The following is a 17,546-nucleotide window of genomic DNA, read 5'->3' as shown; positions in this document are numbered from 1 at the left end:
GCAACTAACGGTGAACCTGTTTAGAACACCCCCACCCTAGGCCTAGACCTCTACTTCCTCATGAGGTCTTCACAGAGCTGCCTCCCTATGTGCATTCTAAACTTCTCCATGCAGGGAGAGCAGCTTCTCTCTCTAGGCAATAATCTTAAGCATATCTTAGTCCCAGAGTCCATGCCTACTCACCATGGGATGCAGAGGGCGGAAACTGTGCTTCCTGCATCATGTTTAAGACTGCTTTCTATCTCTGTCTTACTATTGACCTCAATCCTGGATGATAGACAATGGGGAATTTCATTGTCTTCAAGAAAACACATCTCCTCCCCCATCGCCCACACCCACCACCCACACATACACACATAACGCTAAATAGGTGATCAGAATGTAGTTGTGTGACACCCAGGCAATTCTCCAAGCTGAACCACTAAATGTTCAAGAACTCTGCCCATAGATTATCAACACAATGGTTTAGGGTGGTCTTCACCCAGGATGGTCTACTTTCTGTTTTTCACCATGCCTTTTCAAGATGACAGGAGTATTCACCAGCCATCTTCTGCTTATACATTATAACAGAAACACACTAATACCACCAAGGACCAGCCCTGGTTCACAGGCACAGGGCAAATGGAATCTCAGTGGAAAAAAAAAAAAGACCACTTCTGTTCCATCACAAAATATTGACAATGAAAACAGAGCTATGGCTCAGTCAAACATTCCATTTTAAGTTACCAAAGTTCTTCTAAAAATGTGTATTCAGTTTCATGGCTCCTTACAGGTTTTCCCCAAGGACCCTGGACAATGCTGTTTTTTTCTATGTGCGCCACTAAAGGGCCCATCCAGGTAATTTTTCTCAGACAAGAAAATAGGGTACTGTGTTTCCAAAGGGGTAGTTTTTAGCAGAAAACTGCTTGCAGATCTGAAATGATAGAGCTTCCAGCTTTGACAAGACCTAGGCAAGGACATGAAAGGCAGTTTTAGTCCTGACACATATACACCACTATTGCTTAAGTCTGGTGGCTTCAACAAGTGGTTACCCTGCTCGGTAGTGACCCACTGTGGCCATTGGCCCTGTCTTCACTTGATTTATCCATCCCGTGGTTCTCCACCTCCCCCTCATATATACATTGCAAGGCCTCTGCCCGTGTGATCTGATTTAGACCAGCAGCCTTCCCTGTATTGGTCCAGATAAACATACCCCAGGAAAGTGCTCCATCAACTTGCCTGTGTGAGAAGTCCAACTGCAAATCAACCTCTCAAGCCTGAAACATTCTCTCTTGTGACATTTGATATGGGTTTCCTGCTTGAATGCTTTGGGTTTTTTGACGTTATTGGTGATGATTTTCTATATATAGCATCTTCAATATCTGTGCCATCTCTCCTACCAAGAGATCACAGGATCTTCCCTTGAACTTCAGTTTCAGCTACTTGGAGAATAATCATCTACTTCTTAGAAACTTCTGTAACCCCTACACTGAAAAATCTATGTGTGCCATAAAGCTTACAGTGGAAGGAAACCCATTGCAAAGAAATCCTGAAAATTTTGTGATATTGTTTGACTGTCTTTACATGATGCAACAATAGACAGGGTTTTTAAAAAATGGATTTGTGGTAGAAAGCAAAAGGAGAGGGTGTTTTTGAAAACTGTGACTCTCCTTGAGAAACTCTTCTTCCATGCAGCCAACTCTGTTTACCTACCGTCTTGTTTCCATGGGATTGCAGCATAGGTTTCCCTGATTTCAAAGCCTCATCTCTTTTTACATTACCACACTGCCTGCCATTTAGTTGAGCAGTTGTTTGACAGCCATGTCTTAGTTCTGTGATGCATCACTCAAAGCAAAGTTTTGAATTCTACAGTCAGTTTACCCAGAAAAACAGCTAGGAACAAACAGCCTCAAACTAACCTACCTTCCTTCCTTCCTTCCTTCCTGCCTTCCTTCCTTCCTTCCTTCCTTCCTTCCTGCCTTCCTTCCTGCCTTCCTTCCTGCCTTCCTTCCTGCCTGCCTTCCTTCCTGCCTTCCTTCTTCCCTTCCTGCCTTCCTGCCTTCGTTTCTTTTTACCTTTCTTCCTTATTTTCCTATTCTCTTCTTCCCTTTCTTCCATCTTTCTTTTATCCCTTTTTTCATCAGTGTTGGTAATTTACCTGGGTATCTTTTAACTCCTATCAAAACTTAATTTGCTATCATCTTTTACCTAAGCACATGAAAATTAATCTTCTCACAGAAGTGGAGACATCTGTGATTCATTTCCTGAGCTTCTCCAGCTGCTGTCAAATTGCTTTCACTTCATCTGTATCCCTACCAGCCTGAGCCTGGTCTAGGAGAAACCTTCTAAATTGCCTCTACAAACCTTTTCTCTCCTTTTTCCTATGAACCCAAAATATCAAAGGCCTTTCTAGGGAGAATGGCCATTTTCCCCAGTGTATGCCTGTTGTCCTTCAATGATTATTTCAAACGTGCCCTTTAACTCTCAAAAGTGTCCTGATTTTCTGACAAATGATGCAGCCACTCAATTCCTAAGAGATCTTTCAACTTGGCTTAGACCCCAATTTCATGGCTCGGGGCAAGCAAGCTGAAGCCCTCCCTGGGATTTCCCAGAAATCTGTGTGTTCCTGAGGTTTACTCCCACTTGCTTCTTTGTGCCTCCCTGAATTTTCTTTTTCTCTCCTACCAACCTGGATACAAAATTCAGCTTTCATTGCATAACTCAAAATCTCCACTAATGTAAATCTTATAAACTTTTTTGATATACTTTAAATTTTGAGAGAGTGCTGGGAATAGCCACATCATGGTTTAGAAGCCCCTCCCAATTGATCTTTCTGGTCCTCTCCCACCTCTTGGGCTTCAACCTCCCTATCTCTCCTCCTCAGCTCAGGAGCAATAAACACATTCCTATCTGCCCCCTATAGAGCCTTGCTGTTCATATCAAGCCCCTAGAGGCCTCAGCTCATATCCCAAGTACTTGCCAAGAAAGTTTTCTAAATAACTTGTTCTTCCTGAAAGAAAGCCTGGTGAATTCATTTTTCATCATGTAATTAAATCTAACTACCTAAATACATTTGATTTCATTGTGCTTATCTTGGTTGTCACTGGCATGTGGACAAGAGTAAACTTTGGCAGAAAATATGGGAGAAAAGACGAAGTGACTAAAGCTTAAAAGAAATAAAAAGCATGGGACGGGAAAAAGAAGAGGAGAGGGAAAGAGAAAGAGGGAGGAAAGGAAGGAGAAAGGATGGAGGGAGGGAGAGAGGGAGGGAAGGAGGGAAGGAAGGAGGAAGAGACCCTTGGTTCCACAGTTTAAAATGTTATCCTCCTGAACAGTGATTTTAAAACTTTTCTGTGAGTAGGTGTTCCTGGGAGTGTTTGCTGAAAGTTTAGATTTACGGAGTCTCACACTCAAAGACCTCGACTTGGTAAGGCTGACAAAAACCAGGCTTTGAAAACTCTTCTGGAACACACCTAAGCTTAAGGGAGATAGCAAGATTATATGAAACTAAACAAAGCTAAATCGGAGAGGATCACAATTATGTTTTCTTTCACCAATTTATTTGAATTCTATGGAGATCATCCTGTCAGTCTTGATACCTCCTTTTAGCCTTAGAATATGAAGTCATCTTGAGTGACAAAAGTATAGAACACAAGCATTAGAATATCAAGGTCCTTTTCAAAACTGACCTTAGTTTAAACAATATACATATTAGCCTTATCCAGTATCTTTATAAACAGACACAAAGCCGGATCATCCAGGAGAGCATTGGCCAAATTACTGGGTTGTTTGCTGAGCTTCTTTGAAAGAGCTTGTCAGGGAAATATTAAATAGTACATGGAAAGTACCTAGTATTTTGCCTGAAATCAAGTATTATTACATTGGAAAGGACAATGATTTTTCTGATGGAGACACTGAATGACAAGCTTCTCAGCACATGATGTCCAATGTATTTAAACAATGTCCTGATTATGAGGAGTGTCCCTAGTCCAGGGGGGTGACCCTGACAAAGCTGACGCTAGCTGGTTTTGAAGGGGCCATCACAAAGGCTATATGTGACCCTTGCTCTACTTTCATTCCTTCTGCAGTTGTCATCCAAGCAATTGTCCCCTGCTCCTTCATGCCCATGCTATCCCTGGCTCCCTCGCTCCTTCATTGCAGAGCTGCAATGGGGCAGACAACACAGCTGATCAGAGCTCACCAGTCAAACACTAGGAACAGAAGATCATACCCATAAAATTCAAAGAGCTAACAACACATGGGCATCAGAATAGGACTGAGAAAAAAAAACCCACAGTAAAGAGGCTGTTTTAAATTAGTCCAGTGCACATTGTGCACATCTTGGAAAACCTTCTTGAAATGGACACTTCCTGGTCTGCCATTTTGCAGTCTGATTCTCGCCATACCCCCAGTTCCATGTATAGCTCATAAACTCTTTCTTGATTTTCCCATCTTGGCTTTCTACTTGGAGCTGGCTTCTGTGCTACATTCTTCTGTATATCTGCCCATAAAGGGGGAAAATCTGTACCCCTCAGCCAGAGAACTAAATTCTCTTTTCAGGAAAATCCAAAGACCCCCAGTAGCAATGTGGTAAGTCTTCTGTTGATGCGCTTTTGTCTCCACACCTCCCTGAAGGCTCCTACAGGTTGGTTAGCTTCATTCTCCAGGAAGTAGAGAGCCTTGTAAGATCTCCCCGGGGTCCTTCAGTAGATCCCCTCTCTCAGTTCTCACAAATATGAGAGGTCACCAACTTTCATCATTTTAAGATAATAAAGTCAGGTGTTGTTCTTCATGCAAAACAGAAGTTGAATGTCTTATCTGGGGCCAACCAGTGACTTTGTGCGACATCAGATCTGGAAGAACAACAGTTCTATAAAGGACCCGTACAAAGGTCAGCTCTCCCTGTATTCACTCCTGGTCTCCTGGTACTAAAAACAAGTTTGAGCAGGATCTATTTCACAGGACCTTGCTCACTCAGAGGCCACTGGGCAGATGATTTCGTCATCTTCCATGTAGATATTAAATTTCAAAATCCCTAAGCAATCATATGGGAATACTTATTTTGAGTCTCATAATTCATTGCACATACATTCATAATCACAAAGAGAAATAAGTATTTTTGGTTTGAACTGAGCTTGGTATGTTTTGAGCACTATCTGTTTCACAAGAGTTGCTTAAAATAGATGAATGCAAAATGATGTACCCTCCAGAGGGATTTTCATACTGATTGGCTGTATAGCTGTTTGATAAATGTGACTTGCTTTAGCATTTTTGGGGTCAGATTGAGAGGGCTCAAAATATACCTGTCCTCATGACATGGGCCCTCCCCTTGACCAGGAGTGTGAAAAAATGTACCCACAGCCCCCATCTTAATGTTTAATTTGCCTTGGGATCCTTCCCTCAATACTGGGGATAGTCTAACGTGACATATCTGCAATTAAAGGGTGATGTCAGTTGACACCATGCCACAGAGACCAGTTAAACATTGTTCCTTAGAAAATAAGAGCAGGATTCAATCCTAAAAAACTTTGGTAGTAGTCCAGAGACTGAGTCATTTGGCGCACTCGGAGCGTCTCAGCTAGCTGGAACATGTCAAGAAGCACAAGCTCCCTTTACACCATGGAAGCAGGAAAGCAAGAAGTAGGAAAATGTAATTTCAAAATAACATACTGTTCTAGGTATCTACTATTTCCCTCACAATTCAGGTCTAATCTTATTCATGGCTATCAACCCCTGGTACTGCAGTTCACCACCTCTGCTGGGTGGAAAAAGTGAAGAGCTGCACGTCTGTATTCTTTCCATATTCAACACAACGTTAGGTGCTTGCATTTTTTTTTCTCGTCTTCGCTTCTTGCAAAAGAGCTGGGAATTGAAAGATTAAATCGACTTTAATTTATGGGCACCTCCCATTTTGACGGGAATACTTGGAATGTACTATATACTTGTAAAATAAATGACTTAATGGAAACTTAAAAGTGTACCCAAGTGACTCTGTGCTCATGTTTGCTGGATTGAAATTTCATGCAAAAATAAAGATATCTAGTGTGGAAGAGAGATACTATGGCTACCCCTCTAGGGGGAGAATGCAGTTAACTTTCAACAAGAGTTTTTTTATGGCTGATGTAGCAAATTACCAAAAACTTGGTGTCTTCAAACAACAGATTTATCATCTTACAGTTCTGGAGGTCAGAAGTTTGACATGGGTCTCACTAAAATCAAAGTGTCAGCAGGACTGCTTTCCTTTGAAGGCTCTCAGGAGAACCCATTTCTTGCCTTTTTCAGCTTCTAGAGGCTACCTGGATTCCTGGGCTCATGGCCCCTTCCTCCGTCTTCAAACCAGCAATGGTGGGTTGAGTCTTTCTCACATCACATCTCTCTCTGGTTCCTCTTCTGCCCTCTCCTCCACTTTTAAAAACCTTTGTCATTAGATTGGACCTGCCTGGATAATCCAGGGTAATCTTCCTATTTTAAATTGAGTTGATTAACAACGTTAATTTCATCTTCCTTAATTCTTTGCCAAGGAAAGTCACAGGTTCTGAAGATTAGGGCATGGCCATCTTGGGAAAAGGGCACCATTCTGCCTACATGATTTCTAACTTATCCTGTGATGTAAATCATACCAAGTAAATTCCAAATGCAAAGGAGTTCTTTTCCATCTGTTTTTCTACAAAGGAAAAACAACTGAAATTGGCTTCACACGACAGTTACATGAGTAAACTTCCAGTTATAAATTTATAGTAGAAAGAGAAAGGTGTTTTCTGATAATGCATTTTGGTTAAGAGCCAAAGAGTCTTAACTAAAAATATGCCAAAAATACTGCTATAAACAATGACTATTAAAGTTAAATAGTCATCAAGTTAAGTAAAATTCAATTTAACTTAAATATTTATTAGGAGTGAAAGCCAACATAAATGTTGAAAACTCAAATCCTTATTTCTCAACTGTCTCCTCATTTTCCCACAACGTATTTCTGGCTGTTCGGAGGTAATTTCCTAGGTTTTATTAACCTGTAACAGAAGGAGTTTACAGCTGAATCCATGCCAGAGAAAAACTCATTTGCAACCCAGTGTCACAGCATCCAGGGCCAAAGGGATTGAAAGAAAGAAAAAAAAAAAAAAGCATGAACTCAGAAAACCTTTTTGCCCAGAAGCTGCAACAGGGTTAGAAAAAGAGGGTCACCGCAAGAAATGTAGGTAACCTGATCCATTAGCAACATGTCAGCTTTTCTTTGCTAAAAATTTCCAAATAAATACATTAGATATTTTTAAAAATTATTAAGTGACTAATCGATGCTTAACATGGTTTCAGCTACTGAGAATACAGTCATGCTGTGAACAAGGAATACCAGGTGTCTCCCTTTGTGGGGTTTATATTCTTGTAGAAGGTGTTAGACAATAGAAATGTAAATGCTGAAAATAATAAAACAATTTAATTGTGAGTTTTGACAGCTAGGTCTGTCTCTGTCTCTGTCTCTCTCCCTCTCTCTCTCTCTCTCTCTCTCACACACACACACACACACACACACACGCACACAGAAACATGCTACTAAACCCATGACACAAATCGAATCATTAAGGAGAATTTCATACAGGACTATTTATAAAAGTGTGAGTAGGTTCACGGTGAACAAAGGAAGGATGGTGCAGTACCCCAGAGCTAGCAATTGCAGGGAGCTGTTACCAGACCCAGGCTTAAAGGAAAGGACCATCTGATTCAAACCCAACCTTCAGAAGCAGCATGTCTTTCATCCATGGCAGCCCAGCAGGAAGGGGACTGGGGACATCATTATTCTGATTCGTACTCCTGTTGCCTGACTGCCCTCCCTCAGCTAAATCCAACTGGAAGCCTGAGATTCAGGGAACCCACTACTGCAGTCCATAAGGATCAGCCTCCCTGGGCACAGAAGAGGGTGGGGAAAGGTGGAGACTGTATAGCTAAATGAGCAAACCAAAAACTTCCAGCACGTACTGCTATGTGGAGATGCACTGGAGTAACAAATGAGATCTGGTTTGGTATGGAATGTTGCACTGAGATTATTTAGGCAGAGTTCAAGAACGATTTCCTTTAGAGGGTGACATCTGAGCTGTGGCCACAAAACAAGAAGAGGCCACCAAGGTACAACAGTATGGGCAAAAAGGACCAAGTACAAGTGCAAAGGACCTAAGGGAGGAATGAACTTGGTGTGTTGGGAAGGGAAAAAAGTTCAGTATGGGTGTAACCTAGCCAGGTAGGAAACAAATTGTAGATAAAGTCAAAGAGAGAGGTAGCAGTTATGTCAAAAAAAAAAAAAAAAAGAAAAAGAAAAAAGAAAAAAAAAGCCATGTCTTAGGTTGGGTCTCCCCAGAAGAAAACTACAAGATGAAGTTTTGAATACAGCTATTTGGGAGGGCACAATAAGGAGAGTGAGAAGTGAGAGAGGGAGGGGAAAGATTCCAATTAAGGGTGTGTTATTGACCGGGCCACCATGTGGGCTCAATCCCATGGGGGCTGTCCGTGGGGCTTTCCACAGCACATCTCACCCTGCTTCCTCTGGAGAGGAAAAGTGGGTTTCTTACTCCTCCACCCATCTCGGGCTCCTTAGGGAGCCTGAGATTAAATTTATTTATACTTCCTGACTCTTCTGAAGATGGCACAATCCCCAGGTGAGGAATGGCAGGTGTTTACAGTGCGATGCTGCTGGGCAGGTGTGATCAGGAAGGGTAAGTGCTGGATGACAAGGGTCGGGCACCCTCAGAGTCTGCTAGATGTCTGAAAGTCATTTGGACTTTTTCTAAGTGTGATGGAAAGCCATCAGAAGTGATGAATTATTCACATTCACTCTCTAACTTGGCTGAGTCATTAGAGTATAGGGGTATGAATGGTTTACTTTTATTATTATTGAGATATAACTCACATACCATAAAATGTATATTAAAAGTGCACAATTCAATGCATTTTAGTATATTCACAGATTTATGTAACCACCATCACTATTGAATTGCAGTATGTTTTCATCACCCCCAAAAGGAACTCCATACCATTAAATCATTCTTAAATGGTCGTATGGGGAAGATGGTTAATGATGGTCTCAGTGTCTATAAAGGAAATATTGGGAGAGAGAAAAGAGTATTGGCTCCTGAGTCAAACACCTCCGGCTTTGATTACTGTACCTCTTTCTGGCCCTGTATGGCATGTTGCTTCCTTCCCTGACCTCAGTGTTCATATCTATAAAATGGAGGTAGTACTGTCTCAGTGTTATAATTTTTCTGACAATTGCAAGCACTCTTGTGAATAAGAGTGCCTGCCCCATAGTCAGCTCTGATGCATTTTAGATACTATAGTCATCACATGTTATATACAAATGTGGGTTGGGGATGTTTGCTTCAGATAGGAAAGACAGTCCTATGAGAGTGTAAAGTCCTATGCTTGGGAAGAATGCAAGAGTTAGAAACAAAAGAGTAATAACAAGTTAGGAGGGAAGTTTTGGTGAGTTGAGGCAGGAAGCAAAGTTTCCTGCGAAGGGCTGGTTTGGGATACTTTTTAGAGTGTTGTCTTCCAGTCAAGCAGCCGAAAGACAGACAGAGAGAGATGGAGAGAAATACAGAGATAGAGTGACAGAGAGCAGCAAATTCAGGCAATGTGGAACTTGCATACTCGAGACCAGAAATTGCTGGTGACCCATGGAAGATGACCTAGCTCTGTTACAGACAAGGTGAGCTCAGACAAAGCACTCTGGCCAGGGTGATGGGGATATGGACTGATGTTAAGAAGAGGTATGTGGTCATTCAGGGAGCCAGGCTGGGGCAGGGCATGACTCAGGAAAGAGCTAAACTCAGTACCTAGGCTGCGTACCTATCATTTATAGGCCCCCATGTATCCCCTTCCATGAGTCTAAATACGTGACTTGACCAAGGGTGATGTTGCAAATGAACTGACACTGAAGAGGGGGAAGGATACAGAACAGTGTGATAAAAGGGGTGACATCTTCTCCCCAGCGCTTTAAAAGCAAACACAAAACTCTACCCCCAAGTCAAGGAGCAAATACTATCAGTTTTTCTCAGGTGCTCTGAGAGTGTTGTAATTATATCAAGCTCCCATACCTCTGACTACCACAAATAATCAATGACACTTATTTATAGTCTGTACCAACTTTATCATGCCCTGCCCATGATTCTGGGAACCTGTACAATAAATGATCCATAGTTATGAAGGGTAGCCCCATTTAGCACATGGGAATACTAAGGACAAGGACAGATGTCTAAAAGTTGTCCAAATTCTAAATAGAAATGGGATTTGAACCCTGGAAGTGAAACTCCACAGCCTGAAATCTTTGACACCAATGAAATATCAAGATGGGAGTATTTATCTAAGAAGACACAACATAACAAGGTGGACAGTGCCAAATTACCCATTTTTATGGAGACAGCAAGATGTTAGACTCTCATGCACTCACATTTTCCTCCTCCTCCTCTTCCTCTACCTCTACCTCTACCTCCTCCTCCTCTCCTCCTCCTCCTCTTCCTTCTTCTTCTTCTTCCTTTTGGGTTAATTCCTTCAGTATCCTAAGTACATAATATAATTCAACAACAGAAATGGAACCTAGACCATTGGATGTGGGGAGTAATAAAGATACCGAAAACAACCATCCACCCCTCCATCGGGGCCTCACAGGCTCCTCCTGGTGCATTCTTGAGCCTACAAACCAAACTAGGAAACCATTCACTTCTCAAAGCTGAAGCTCACCCCTTAAGAAAGACCTCAAAGATGAGACACAGGAGTGGAGATGTTGAGCAAACGTTCAACAGCCCTGCTTTGAATGCTCCGTATACCCTAGCTGGAAGCTTTACAACACTATACCAATTCTGAGGCAAGCGGAGACAGTGAACATGTACCCCTGAGGATCTGGGGACATCACCAACTGCCATAATTTTGGCAGCTTCATCACATAATCTGACAGTCCCTGTTTCAACTTCAAACTTTTGCAGGTTTTGCATTCATCTTCATAATGTGGCTATAAAGTTATTGTTTAACAGTGATGGTGCAGCTGGGCATGATGGCTCACACCTGTAATCCAAGCACTTTGGGAGGCCGAGGCGGGTGGGGCACCTGAGGTTGGGAGTTCGAGACCAGCCTGACCAACATGGAGAAACCCTGTCTCTACTAAAAATACAAAATTAGGCAGGCATGGTGGCACATGCCTGTAATTCCAACTACTTGGGAGGCTGAAGCAGGAGAATTGCTTGAAGGTGGAGGTTGCAGTGAGCCAGGATCACACCACTGCACTCCAACCTGGGCGACAGAGCAAGATGCCATCTCAAAACAAAACAAAACAAAACGAAGAAACAAACAAACAAAAAAACCAGTGAAGGTGCTTTTTTTCAAATGGCCTGGGATTGGGTTATGGCTCCAACAATTTCAGGTTGAATAGATCTAAAATTTAATTTATCTATGCCTCAGTTATTCCCTCCCTATTAAATCATAGAGATGGTAAAAGAGTACCTTCCTTATAATGTTGTTGTGAGAAAATAGTTAATAAATACCTGAACCCCACTAAGATCAAGGTCTGATGTATAGTAAGCACTCAGTACATGTTGTCCTTTATATATTTACTCAAGAAATAGTAAATAAATGTTCATAAAGACTTGATACTGTCCTGGGTTTTGGAGAGACAGCAATTTAAAAAAAAAATTGAAACAGTTGAAGAAAAAGAGTCCCTGTCTTCCTGGAGCTTGCAGTCTAGTGGTAAGAGATTATAATAATCTCAGATCTCGATCAATTTAACAGAATGATGATGTTTTATATATTTACTAATAAAGCAGCCAGCCTCTACCCTCTAACTTCTTGATCTTCTTTGAAGACTGATAATTTAGGATGCACACGTTTTATTTCCTGCAGTCCCATACTTGCTTGCTGTCTGCCTCTGTTTAAGGAGCCAGGGGTGCTAGGGGACTTTAGTGAAGAATAGAATCTCTACTAAGTGCCTCAAGAGCAGGATCACGGGGCCTTGAGTCAGACTGCAGTCTTCAAATCCTCACTTTGCACTTACTAGCTATGGGATCTCAAGCAAGAATCTTGACCTCTCAGTTTCCTCATTTGTTAAATGGAAACAATAATAATACTAATAATAATACTTACCATATATCCCAAGTTTGCTTTGATTACCAATATTAACTCATTTTGCAATCACCAACGTAAATGCAAAATGAACCAATATATGTAAAGTACTTAGAAAAAGTTTTGGCATAAAACCAGCTCTCAATGTGTATTAGCTTCTACCATTTTTATTATTATTGTTTTTATTATGCACCATTATAATTACTTCTATATATTCAATGCTAACCATGAAGTGTGTACTTAATAAATTTTTATTGAACTAAATAGAAGATGGTGCCTGGCGTGGAGATACTCATGGTCTAGTGAGAAGAAAGACATGAGGATAACATACAAACATGCGAAGCAAGCTGATGAGTGCTAAGGGCGGCCTAAGAGCCAGCCAAGGCCAAGAGCACTGGTGGCACCATTTGCCTTCCCTCCCCCACCGTTCCTGCTTTGTTTTTTGTGCTTTTGGTGTCATATTTAAGAAACCATAACATAATCCAGGTCATAAAGATTTATATCTATGTCTCCTTCTAAGAATACTATGACTTCAGTTCTTATATTTAAGTCTTTGATCCATTTTCAGGTTTTTTTGTATATGGTGTGAGGTAGAAGGTTCAAATTTATTCTTTTGTCTGTGGATGGCAAATTGTTCCAGTACCGTTTGTTGAAAAGACTATTCTTTCCCCATTGAATGGTCTCAGTTACTTTGTTGAAAACCAACTGACCATGTATATTTAGGTTTGTTTCTGTATTCTCAGTTCTATTCTGTTGATCTATATGTCTATCTCTGTGCTAGTACCACTAAGTTTGATTAATGTAGCTTTGTATTACATGTTAATATTAAAAGTGTGAGTCCTTCAACTTTGTTATTCATCTGGTCTTTGGCTATTCAGGGTTCCTTGCATTCCCATATGAATTTTAGGATCAACTTGCCCATTTGCGCAAAAAAAAAAAAAAAAAAAAAAAAGCAGTTACAGTTTTGATAGTAGTTACACAAAGTCTGTAGATTAATTGGGAACTAATTATCCCCAATGACTAATTATTGTCATTTTAACAATATTTTCTAGTTTTCCAGTTCACTGATATGATATGTGTTTCTATTTATTTAGGTCGTCTTTGATTACTTTCAAAAGTGTGTTGTGGTTTTCAGTGCATAAGTCTTGTACTTTCTTGGTTAAATTTATTCCCAAGCGTTTTATTCTTTCTGATGCTATTGCAAATGTAATTGTTTTTGAAATGTTATTTTTGTATTGTTCATTGCTGGTGCAGAGAAGTAGAACTGATTTTTGTATATTAATCTTGTATCCTACAACTTTCCTAAACTTGTTTATTAGCTCTAATAGTGTCTTTTATAGACTCTTCAGGATTTTCTCTACATAAAATCATGTCTTCTGCTAATAGACATAGTTTTGCTTCTCATTTCAATCTGGGTGCTTATTCCTTTTTCTGACCTAACTGCTTTGACTAGAACTTCCAGTATAATATTGAATAGAAGTGGAGAGAACAGACATCAGTATACTGTTTCTAATAAATAAAATGTCTAGTCTTTCACTGTTAAGTATGACATTAGTTGTGTGTGTGTGTGTTTTTTTTTAAATAGAAGCTCTTTATCAGATTGAGGAAGTTCCCTTCTATTCCTAGTTTATTGTGTGCTTTCAACATGAAAGGTGACGGATCGTGTCCGATTCTTTTTCTGCATCTATTGATATGATCCTGTGGCTTTCTCTCCCTTTATTCTATAAATATAATGTATTACATCAATTGATTTTTAACAAACCTTGCATTCCCTGGATAAATTCCACTTGGTAATGATGTATAATTCTTTCAATATGCTGGTGGAGTTGGTTTGCTAGGATTTTGTTGGGGATTTTTGCACTAGTGTTCACAAGGGATATTGATCTATAATTTTCTTTTATTGTGATTCTTTGTCTGACTTTGGTATCAAGGTAACACTGGCCTCAGAATAAGTTGAGAAGTGTTCCCTCTTTTTTCATTTTTGTAAGGTGTGAGAAGAACTGATTTTTTTTTTAAATGTTTGGTAAAATTTACCATAAAGCCACGTGATCCTCAGCTTTTCTTTTTTAGAAATGTTAGTTGGATTGTTAGTTGGTTTTAATTATTGACTCTATATTTACTTGTTATAGGTCTATCCCGATTTTATATTTCTTCTTTCATCAGTTTTGATAGTTTGCATGTTTCTAGAAATTTGTTATATCTAAGTTATCTAATTTATTGGTATACAACTGTTCATAGTATTCTCTTTTAATTTTTTTTATTTCTGTAAGGTTGATAATGATGTCCCCACTTTCATTTATTATTTTAGTCATTTGAGTTTTCCCTTTTTTCTTGGCTAGTCTAGCTAAAAGTATGCCAATTTTGTTGATCTTTACAAAGAACCACCTTTTCGTGTCATTGATCAGGGTTTATTTTCGAAGGGAGGTTTTCACTTTATAATATCTGCTTGCAATTTGAGGGAGATTATACTGGTTTCTGCAATCACAAATGTACTGTTTCTTCAGGTGCAGTGTTTAAAAAGTGATGTCTCTATATTTGATGAATGGAGTAATACATGTATTGACTTACATAGAAAATTTTCCCCCTTTTGGTTAAATGATGTTGGCTACATTCTGACAGATGAAGCCTTGAGGAGGTAATAAGGAGAAAATATTGCTAAGGACACTGAACTGTGTTACAGTCATTTTAGTGCTTATATTTTCTGCCAAAAATAAGTTAAACCAAATATAAACAGGCAAATGTAAACAATTCCTTTATGTTGTCATCTTATTCTCAAATTCTTCTTCAACTTTTAATTTTTGTTACTTTTTTTTTTTTTGAGATAATCTTGTTCCGTCACCCAGACTGGAGTACAGTGGTGTAATCTCAGCTCACTTCAATCTCTACCTCCGGGGTTCAAGTGATTCTCCTGCCTCAGCCTCCTGAGTAGCTGGGATTACAGGTGCCTGCCACCATGCCTGGCTAATTTTTGTATTTTTAGTACAGATGGGGTTTCACCATGTTGATCAGACTGGTCTTGAACTCCTGACCTCGTGATCTGCCCTCCGTGGTCTCCCAAAGTGCTGGAATTACAGGTGTGAGCCACCGCGCCCAGCCAATATTTTATTCTCTGTGTATAGCACCACCTTTTTTTTTTTTTTTTTTCCTTTTTTTTTTTTTTTTTTTTAACAGAAGGCCCATTTCATCTTATCCCACAAACCCATAGAAATCTCCCTTTGGGAGGTAAAGCCAGAAAAGAAATTCTGACAAATAGCTACATGGCCTTGTCTTTTCCAGATCTGAAACTTTACACAGCCTATCTCCTCTGCCTCAGTCACCTGATCTACATCTAGTAAATTCCTATCCGTTTTCTTACATCTTTCAGAATAGAGAAGGGTCAAGAATGCTGGACTTGTTTTTGCCAGAAGAATCGTTATGAAGAGCATAAAGCAGGTGAACCTTGATCTGCTAATTGCAGAAAAGCAAATACATGGTTTTGTGCACGAGGCAGGTCAGTCATGCATGAGGGATGGTCTGGGCAAAGGGTTAGTGACAGGAAAAGCTGAATTGAGAACAAGACATCACAGGATAGCTCAAGATCTGAATATAAAGTCTGAAATGACCTTCACCTCCCTGCCACATACACATGCATGGGTGCATGAACACGTGCCATGCGCAAGTACACACACAGACACTCAAAGGCCTTCCTTTCAGTCACCCAAAAACATAAGAGTGCTTGTGATCTGAAACCACTTTCTTTTGCGTTTGTCTCCAAAGGAAATGGAAATGAAAGCAAAATGGAAGAACGTGAGGTCCTTATCCTTGGAGATCCTATGGTGTCTCCACAGACATTCCTTGAAGAAATCAGGTGTGACGGATGCTAATGCAGAGCCTGGTGTTTAGCAAAAGTGAGTCCTACATTTCATGATTTGGATTATGTGTGTGTGTGTTAGATTGTCTACCTAGGCAACCACCAACAATTCCTCCCATTCCTGGACACTCATGCCACTACTTCTATCAAGAAAAGGAGTCTTCTTCCCTTGAATCAAAGCTGTTCCTGTGATTGTTTTGACCAACACGGTGCAACAGAAGTGATACTGTTTCTTGGGAAGCCTGAAAGTTTTCACATTTGCCTTTTGGAATCCAGCTCTCATTGAAAGAAGTTGGATAGACTACTAAAAAAATGAGAAACAATGTGGAGAGGAAAAGTTCATTTGCTTTCTTTTAGAAGGTCTTAGGTGGTTTGACTTCTTAAAAACATGGCTTTCAATTTGAAATAAAAGTAAAATAGCTGTGTCTGTTAAGTGCTAGATAGGGATACAACTGCACACTGGCCTGTGAAGTCATGTCTGCATAGCATACACACCACTTCTAGAAATAGGCTTTCAAGACTTGGTTCAAGATGCCCTTAAATGTGTCTTTGTTTTCAGGATGACGAACATAATGTTTCTTAGAGAAGCAAAAAGTCAGGGCTTGGGCCACATGTTCATCTCTTTTAGTCTTGAATACTTCTTTGTATGGGGAGCTCATCAGCTTCCAAGGCAGAAGTTTTATGTAGAGACTACTCAAATGGAGAGTGAAGTCCTAACAGAATTCCAGCAGAGCCACAAAATCAATCCATGTCTCATGCACATTCCATTCTCTGATCACACTAATCACTCCGAAGGAGAATTAAGAGACTAGGCAAAACTCATTAACTTTCTCAAGTCTCCTGGGTAAATGTCAAATGACTGTGAAAATGGGACTCTAGTGAAGGAGAGAATGGGGCTCTCTAGAGTCTGACTCGTTCCAGCTAGGAAGGTTGGGACTTTTAAGGAGGATCCAGGTTCCTTGACGTATTTACCCAGATTTATTCCATTCTTACTCATCCACTTGCTCACTGTATAAACATATATCTATTATTGATCATGTGCAGGCATTGGGAAGTGTCTTTAAATATGTTAATGCTCATCTTCAAAACACTCTACTGAGTACGTATTTTTATCCCTTTTACATTAGATTCAGAGAAGAACTTTGCAATAGTCACACATTTAGCCATGGCCAGAGTCAAAAATCTTACAAGGTCTTTATGTTTCAAAGGTCATGTTGACTATGTTGCTCTTGTGTTACACAAACTGACATGAGACTGAAACATCTAATTTCACCTATATTATAATTTGCTTATTTTAAAAAATTTTCTCACTCTTTATAAATAAATTTATTTTAAGAAACTCTGCATGGTTAGCAAAGAAAAATTATACATTGCTTTAAATATCGTAGCAGTATTACTGACCACAAATGGAAAGGAGCAATGAAAATAAAGCTGAATTGTTGGGTTTTGGTTGTATCGACAAGAGGCATTTTCATGGGCTTGAGCCTAAAGTTTGCTCTCCCTATTGTAAAGGGAAACTAGCAAGTGGTACCCAGAGGTATTAGAAACATATGGACACACAGCTGAGACTTTTACCCCCCATTATTTAAATGAGGAAAAATAAAAGAGAATTCAAAGGGCAATG

General features: G+C 40.0%; 1 protein-coding gene across 1 annotated transcript in view; it reads left to right on the top strand.

Annotated features, from left to right (window-relative positions):
* The window catches only part of LOC111552508, a 45,594-nt gene that overhangs the window by 12,315 nt on the left and 15,733 nt on the right, over positions 1 to 17,546 (top strand). Inside the window, exons 3-5 of the mRNA XM_023226763.2 lie at positions 773 to 837; positions 6,262 to 6,324; positions 15,829 to 15,919. Coding sequence (XP_023082531.1) covers positions 773 to 837; positions 6,262 to 6,324; positions 15,829 to 15,919 — 219 coding nt within the window. The remainder of the gene's footprint in view (positions 1 to 772; positions 838 to 6,261; positions 6,325 to 15,828; positions 15,920 to 17,546) is intronic.

This window comes from Piliocolobus tephrosceles, chromosome 17, assembly GCF_002776525.5.
Source record: "Piliocolobus tephrosceles isolate RC106 chromosome 17, ASM277652v3, whole genome shotgun sequence".
NCBI lineage: Eukaryota > Metazoa > Chordata > Mammalia > Primates > Cercopithecidae > Piliocolobus > Piliocolobus tephrosceles.
Note: the sequence above shows the minus strand (reverse complement) of the source record. Positions and strands in the feature narration are given on the sequence as shown.